Genomic DNA, 9,044 nt, shown 5'->3' with positions numbered 1-9,044 from the left:
CGGTTTCATCTCGAAAATTCCATTTCTATTACATATTACCTGCAATCGACATTAAGCGAGATACGACGCGACCGCAATTTAGTCGATACCGCAACGTAGGGACTTCATTTGATAAGATTAAACCCATAATATCGGCAAATATCCCTGTTTCTATTTACTANAAAATATATTTTACTTAACGGAGAGTGGAAAAACGGGTCGTTACGTTAGCAATTTTTCTCGTAGCGCATTCATCCCGGCTAATTCGAATTGAATGTATCCGCTGAATCGGAGTGTATACTTTGTAGAAGTCGAGGGGAACTCGTGGTAGCGACTCGGCTTTTGACTTCTCAATCCGCAGCAGTTTCTCTGAACAGGACCCCTTGTACGGCGCACGCTCTCTTTACCAACATCTTAATTGCAGCCATTCTGGGAATACCGTTGAACGGAAACGCGGGAAGAAAAGCGGGGACCGAGAAAATGCGCGAAAGAAGCCGAATGAAAACCGCTAGCGATTTTCCCTTCAGGTAAGTAAAAGCGCAGTCAAGTCGAGTGCCCGGTTTCTTGCGGCGCGCAACGACGACGACGACGACGTCGTCGTCGGGGCGACGACTAGGAAATTGTGTTGTGCATTCCGCATGGAAAACGGGCCGTTTCACGGTCCGGGAAACGGTTTTTCCAGATTCCAGCGAGTAACGTCGTTTCGTCTTTTGACGAAGGATAAAAGGCCGCATTCAAGCAAACTTTGTGTCGAACTCTTTTCAGAAGCTTCTCTTAATTTTTTATTCCGCGCGAATAGCGTCTTCGGGGATTCGTTCATCGATCAGTCGCCACTCCGGAAGTTGCTCCAAATTAAATTATCGCGGCGGCGTTGCCGTTTCAACGCCTAATAAATGATGCCCGGGTATCCCCATTTAATTAAATTGCACAGCGAACGTGTTTGACTCGTTCGCGGCAACTTTTCCATTCGATTTTTTTAAATCCCTTAACGAATCACCCGGTACGCGTTTACTCGTTTCACCTTCCCCGATATTTTTGCCCATCCGCTCTTCGCTTCTTCTCAATTATTCGGTGTGTCCCTAATTTTCCCTGTCCTGGTTTTCCGGCAGGTTCCCGAACCGCAAACGGCCGGGTTATCTTTAGACATCAATTATGACTGGGATTGACACGACCTACTCGGGATAACGTGACCTTAATTGAAACGACTATAAACGATTGCTTTGTTGGTTAAACCGACTTCTACCTTTTGTTAACTCTCTGCGGTGGAAGTTTGTTCAGGATGGATCATTTTAGGGCTGATCGTTTGTCGATTCAACCTTTCTGTGTGACGTCAAATTGCCAAATGTCAATACGTGTAAGAAGATAAGAGGAAGCATACCTTCCATGAGGATTGAACTGGTCATGCGGCACGTAAAATCGAATTTAGATACCCTTCGTCCTACTCTCTCGGTGCCAATTCCACCAACTGAATAGCTGACCAAATTACATGTTCTGAATTTTAATTTTCCAAATCAAGATCAATTTTGTGGTGCATTTTTTAAGGAGATCTCCACCGATCCAGAGAGATAGAATCCCCTATGGTGGTCGTGACGTAATAATTTGTATACACCCTATACGATATATCAAGGAACACTCCGGAATCACCTTTTTCACATTGGGGCGGAATCATCAGCGATTCTAAGCACCTTCGCCCGAGGTCGCGGTGTATTAAATTAGACGGTGACGTAGACGAGCGAAGGAGGCTCTCGGATGCGGGGGCGCCCCGAAGCTCATCAAGAGTCGGAGGCCCATTCAGCCGGTCATTGTCTGCGGTAATGGAATGTATTAATATCGGAGAGCCCGCGGGGCCGGCGACCGGCGTTGTACTCTCTCTCTCTCTCTCTCTCTCTCTCTCTCTCCTTTTCTCTCTTGCTCGGACCTCGCTTCGAGTTACAACCGCGGCCTGCACCAGAGCGGATATGTCCCGTGGGATGGAATATTCGTATAAACCGCTGTTGCGCTGCAACCGCCGCTGAACACTGGACCCCACGCATTAATATCTAAACGCCACCGACGGAAGGGTAACGCCGGGCATGGAAGGGTTGACAGAGAGAAGAAGAGGGTTGGAACGGGCACATTGAAATGGACCGAGCAAGAGAGACTGTAACGAGAGCGACGCACGCGCTACCACCCGCCGCCCCGCATCTCGTATTCATGCGTTCCACCGCCGGTTACAAGGGCCGTTACATGGCCAACCCTTTCGCCACGAGGTGTAATACTCTTTTTACGTCGGCAAACATCTTTTCCGGGATAATTGTGTTAGGAGCTTGAAGGTACTCCAATTTTCAACGCTCTAACTGGAAATGCAAACGTAAACCATCGTGCATGATGAATAAGCTCGAGCTTTCGTTTCGCATGACGATTTGAAGAGAAGCTGGAACAATTTCCCAGGTATGTACACTTCATCAGGTAAGGCAGGTTATGCGGTACCGGTGAAAATAAATAATGAAAGCTAACGTAAAGCTATCCGAAACAATTCCAGACCCACTTGGAATTTACAGATGAAAAAGTTAAATTTTCCTAAAAGGGAAGAGGTGCAGACCATTTACTCATTATCCAGTATAACATTATTATAGCTAGACTGCGGATTTTTATACGAGATAAAACATTCATGGTAACAGTTCAAAAACTGTGTTTTAAATAAACATTTATTTCATTATTTAAACATAATAATATATTATATACGAAATAATATATAATAATAAACGAAATATGTATTCAACTCTTAACATCTTGAATAATCTTATACATTCCATGCAGCATTCCTCATTTCTGCACATTCCATTTTGGTCGTCTCTCCATATTTCTGAGACCTCTAACTTTAATTTTACTGAGTTCTGTAAATAGACAAAGCTTTCTATGCTTTGCAAATATTAATTTAATGACAGGGTTATAGACAACAGTTCAAACTCGTCCACGTCTTCATGTACAATTCGTTATTGTGAGATTATTGATTAAACAACATGAAAGCATCAAACGAGAATTGCATAACGCAAATTCGCATGTATTCCGCAGGCATGCAAATTTATCAGGATTAATTTTCAATAAAGAGTCACGTTTCATCAGTGGAACTTGAAATATAAGAGAGGGAGAGAGAGATGAAGAACGGGAAAGTAGTACATATTTTATTGTAACAACTTGTACAATTTTGAATCTCTAGGAAAAACGCACATGATCACCCCTTCATGGCGGATTTATATAGTCTACCGTACGTTTTGAAATAAAACTATTTAATTCACATTATATAGTTTATTACTTTATGTTCGTACTTTCACACCTTCTCATACCTTTCATCCATTTACACTCGTTTCTAGTTTCGTATTAAGTTTCGATTTTATTGTTGCCGTGTTTTTTATGTCTACTTTTGCGTCCATAATAAAATATAAAAAGTATATATGTATATTATACCTTGTCATTATAAATATGCTACATATAAATAGCTGTTTATTTTCAAAGTTTAATACAGTCGGGCAACAACTACCTTAAGGGTTGCGGCTACTTTACGGAACTAGATATGCAATCGTCTAGCTAGATTGAATTACGCTGCATTGTTGCAAAAGATTGGTTATTACCAGACAAAATACGATCACGGAAGCTGTCACCTGAATGGGAGGCATGAATATAGAAGCGGCGGCGCCGGGTCCCATGCGTTCGATCACCGTGGAATTATCAAACTATCGCGACTGGATTAATTGCACGGGGAGCGGCCTGGATAAACAGCGCCACGAAGGAAATGTTCCGCGTAAATTATTAATTACAGGCCAGTGTCGCGTCGCGGTACGGTACCCACGTACGAAAAAAGTGCGGAACATGCGAACCGGGTGATTTAATTGCACGTTGTTATCTGAGGATTTATTCTTCCCGGAATATGCATTAACCCGGCGATTAGAATTCATCAACTTTCTCGCGTGCCTCGCCGCGAAATCGATACGTCTTTTCCTACGTTTTTAATCGCGCCGCGTACACGCGTGCACTTGCGTTCTCCTCTCTTTTTCTTTTTTTTATTTCACAGCGCCAAGCGTGACAGTGAAAAACGCGAAATAGCTACACGCGTGGCGGGACACTCGCATGTAAATGGTGGAAAAAGCCCGTCGCGGTCAGATTAGAAATAATTACCCTGACCACTCCACTGTGCTCTCTTTGTTTACGCGTGATAACGTCTTTCGCTGTGCGCATGCAAACTCGATAAACCGGATTTTACGTATTAACGAGTGCTCGCGTATAACACACCTGCCACGCATTTTTCGTATTCATGCGGCAGCGAACCAACGCGATTAATGAATCCTGAAATGTGAATTTTCGTTCCACAACGATTAACCTGGAAAAAGCTTTATTTACTTATCTTAGGACACTTCCAAATGCTTATTGTCTATCAAAAACTCTGATAATTAAAATATTGCACTATATTATATAATCATAGTATAGCAAATTATAATTTTAATCAAATCTTTGCTTATGGAACCCTCTTTAATGTCTTTTATCAATTTAATATTCGATACAGATGTATTTATTCAAATTTTATATGAAATACTTCTTCTTGTTTTATTACACAAATTGAATGACTGCTTTAATCAATAAACCCATGGATGTTCCATTTTGTATTTCGTTATATTATTTATCGAAAATCTTGGCAATTACAATTTTGCAATAAATTATGTAATTACGATCATATGACAAATTATAATTTAAATCTCTGTGTTTGGAAGCCTATTTCGTATCTTTTAGCAACTCGATATTAATGAATTTATTGAAAATGACATGAGATACTTCTTGTTTTAATTAAAACACAAATTGAATGACTAGTTTAATTAATAAACCCATGGATGTTCGACTTCGTATTTCGTGATATATGCATATCAAAAATCTTGACAACTGAAATATTACTAAATCATATAGCAAATTATAATTGCAATCATTGTTTTCGAAAGCCTATTTAGTATCATTTAGAAATTCGATATTTGACACTGATGAACCTATTTAAATTTTGTGTGGAATATATTCTCTTGTTTCGATACGCGAATTAAATACCTCTCTCAATTACTAAACCCATGAATGTTCCATCTCGTATTTCGTTATAATATTTAACAAGAGTTCTGACAATTAGAATATTGCACTGAATCACATGCGTGGTCGTAATCAAATAACAAGTTATAATTACAATCCTTGTGCTTGAAAATTTGTTTAATGTTTTTTAGCAATTTGATATTTCGTACTGCTGAACATATTTAAATTTGGTATGGAATATTTCTTCTTCTTCCCATATAAAAATTGAATGTTCTTTGTAATTAATAAACCCACGAATATTGCATTTCATATTTTACAATAAATATATTCTTGCTCGAAAATTAGTTCAGTTCCCATGACATTTACTGTTATAAACTTCATGCAGTGATAATACGTTCTCGAAAATCGTTACTATTTTCGGTGAATATAAACTTTGCCTCTCGTATAACGATCTCATTGATAGTACAATCTGCCAGCAGCACTCGGTTCCGTGTTTGAATTCATACATTTTCGGGACATCTCTCTCCACACTAAATTCGTTGTTACGAGAGGTGCGTCGTAATGACATTGCTCTCATCAGTTAAATTGCTTGCAAAACAAATAAAGTGTATGTCTCTGATTTTAGGACCCTAAACTGTTCCCTAAACAAATTTAAGACCGTTGACGCAACTCGTCATGTAGTATTGTCACACAGTAGCCGCTGACGACGCAACACCTGCGTCACTGCCTTAAATAAAAAATGATCACTGAAAAAAATTTTTTTTTTTATAAATCTGCCAGTCTATCATGTGCTAAGAATGTACTTTGAAAAATCAAGTAGTTGGCAGTCGGCTATAGTCTTTGACTGCTGAATACAGGCTGTGACGCGTAAGGGCAAAACGAGAGTCCCGAGGGTTCGAAAGTCAGGCCGGAAGTGGCCCAACGGACGATGTATCGTTCGCGTGCGTCCCGGTCAATCGGAATTCGGTGGCGCAGAGCCAGTACGTGCGACAGAACAGAAGGCAGCGATAGATACGAGTGACGGATGGTATCCAGGGCGGACTATCGAAATGAAAAAGCGTCGCTTACCGTGCTAGATGCGGGCCAACGTTTCCCGCGTCGAACGTAGAACTGGCGTTGATATCCTCGTCCGGGATCGCGCCGGACTCCATGCCTAGCGGCGCGATGCACTGGGCTGAAACAAAACGAAAATTCTCAGCTAATAAACATTGCATCGATACCTCGTTACTAGACAGCGGATCTTTATCTGCAATTGCATATTTTTATAGAAAGTAGATAAAGTTGTGGGACCTAGACAGAAATTTACATTGTCTGTATATATTTATACAATAATTGTTTATAAACATTAATTATTATAAACTCTAACAGTCTTGACTCTCCGCAGTTGTACTTGTAGTTGTAATTGATTATAAAATCAGCTAAAGCAATTTGGCACACTTTAAGAACCTAATTTATGGATCATAAATAAAATCTTAACGCCTGCAAGAGGTTTTCGTACGAATGTTTCTTTACATCATTACGAGCTACTGAATTCAACCAGTTCAGATGTGTTAACACTTGGTTCTTCCACGAAAATTTGCATAGGATCGGAAGAACGGGATTCGTTTGGAGTATCGGCGCTGGTCCGGTCCTCGCCACTGGATCATAAACGGCTAAATAACCAGCTAACCGAGATGGATCCGTCGGATAGGGACGGTTTACGTTCTTGTATACGACCGCCTCCTTCGTCCACCTTCTTCGATAGCGGACAGAGGGAACGGTGGAAAGAGTTAGGACTACCTCAACGTTTCCGTATCTCCGGGACCGATCAAATTGTTTCATGGGGGAAACACGGCAGCGTTACCGGGATGCAATGTATCCTGCTACCAGGAACGGCCTATCTTGATACAATATTGTCCGCTGTCGAGGACCTCTTCGCGTTATTTACGGTTTTACCCGCGTCACGCATCGTCGCGCGAAACTTCGGAATCGTGGCCAAAGAAACGTGCGCTCACGGCCCGAGACCATATACATCGATTCCCCTATACATTCATAAGCCTCGACACTGGGATATATTGTAAAACGTAGAGCGGAATAAAATATTAAGAACGAATGAATAAACATTTTAATGTAAAAAATGGCCATCTGATTTTATGATTTGTTACATGATAATTATTATATAATTGAATTAATGAATGAAATAATCTTTGAATTGTAGCAGTCTCTGATGATAATTAATTGAAAATATTTGACAGACTCGATGGACAATGAGCAATGGCCATTTGGTAGCCGACTGGATGAATATTTACGGTGGGAAGTTGGCTACTCAGTATTTACGTCATTTTCGATATTCGAGTAGTTTTAATTGAACTTGTTACATTTTATTTTAACAACAAACATTGAAGAAACACTATAAACGTTACTGACTCGATGAAACCGTACATAATATTTACGCGATACGAATTTCAGTCGACGTTTGTATTTTCCTCGCTTTTCCAGTTGACTTTTCAAGACGTGAACAAACATCGTTAGCAATATACCGAAAAATATTGACGTTCTCCATTTGAACAACGGTATTATTCTCAATTGGCGAGATACAGTCATAAAATAATTGATCACTTATTTATTTATTTATTAAACAGAGTAAATAAATCAATCAAAAATAAATCAACTCCATTAGTAGATTAGACCGACATAAATTGTCTTCTCATAGAGCCATTGTACAAAGGCCAGGTATTATTAAAACTAAGAGATTAAATGCGAAACTTAAAACTAATTATATTTGTTTTATGCGAAGCAGAATAATTTTTTATTGTGATATAAACGAAAAATATTGAATGATATAACATTTAAAATAGAAACTTAGATTAGAGTAAATATTCAAATAAATAAATAAAACAGAATCTTCGAATGAAACAACGAATATTAACGAAATTGAAATAAATTTCTATTATTTTTTATTAACACTTTTAATTTCAGTCTCACATTTGTTGGCTGCATTTTTATATGAATTCTGTATTCGATGGAGCTTACGGAATGAATACATATAATAGATTCTTCTGTTTCGACGAATTGCAATTAATTTTTATAAGCCTTTTTAATCAGCGAATATCGCATTACTTTCTACTTGTTATCGATTCGTCCTGTGCATGAAAAATGTAGGTAAAACGATTGTAAATTATGCGCGACGAGGGACCCGCGTCGCGTCGCGTCGAATTCTCTTTGTCCGGGACCGTTCTGGTTCTGATTATCGACGAAACAGCGAACGCGACTCGAGGCACAAGGGGGCGGGGAAGGTGAGGCAGTTGGGGGGGGGGTACGCATCGATTGCAATTTATGCATATCGAAGGTTCCATTACCAACTAAAATGCGGCACGGTTAAAATTTGCTTGGCTGGGGCATCGTTTGCCCGAATGGATCGAATACACGGCGAATAAACGATAATACCTAATACCGGATATCGTGTGCAGGTGCACCGGAACGTAGCGACGGGGGGTTGCGCCACGAGTGGCCAGAGACTCCGCTCCGGCGAGAATTAATGGCGGGGAATTCGAGCTTATAACGGAAGGAATCCGTGCTAAGTCATCGAGAAACAGAATGGCCACGTAGGTGGCCATTAATATCAGTAAAAGTTTGTACCAGCATCCTTGGACGAATCCTCCAAACCCCGTCGCAATTTCACCGGTGGATCTCTACGGAGCCGGGCACCGCCGTTTTATCATTGTAAGATGAAATTCCTACAGATTGCGAGCTCGTCCCGGGAAGCATGTTAGCCGGGGCTTTGAACGCCGCGCGCCGCCGGAACGAAGTAACTTGAGAGTAATTGAATTAATCCGGGGAAACTTGGCTGCGTTGCGCAAAGGCCATACCGAATGATGGATTCGAGGGAACTTGACGTCGCAACGCTTGCCTCACAAACATATTTTATACTCGCTGCATTGCCGAATTTAAAACGGCTTCCAATGAGACCTTAAATCTGGTAGATCATGAATTTTATAATATAATATGCATAAAAGTAATTTGTAAAGATGTGCCAAAACCCG

General features: G+C 40.4%; 1 protein-coding gene across 1 annotated transcript in view; it reads right to left on the bottom strand.

Moving 5' to 3' along the window:
- The window catches only part of LOC108631302 (discoidin domain-containing receptor 2), a 178,246-nt gene that overhangs the window by 73,049 nt on the left and 96,153 nt on the right, over positions 1–9,044 (bottom strand). The window contains exon 3 of the mRNA XM_018035141.2: positions 6,091–6,196. Within this exon, the coding sequence (XP_017890630.1) occupies positions 6,091–6,196 (106 nt within the window). The remainder of the gene's footprint in view (positions 1–6,090; positions 6,197–9,044) is intronic.

This window comes from Ceratina calcarata, unplaced genomic scaffold (assembly GCF_001652005.2).
Source record: "Ceratina calcarata isolate Rehan_Ccalc_2016 unplaced genomic scaffold, ASM165200v1 scaffold87, whole genome shotgun sequence".
NCBI lineage: Eukaryota > Metazoa > Arthropoda > Insecta > Hymenoptera > Apidae > Ceratina > Ceratina calcarata.
The sequence above is the reverse complement of the archived record's forward strand: the minus strand, read 5'-3'. Positions and strand labels throughout refer to the sequence as shown.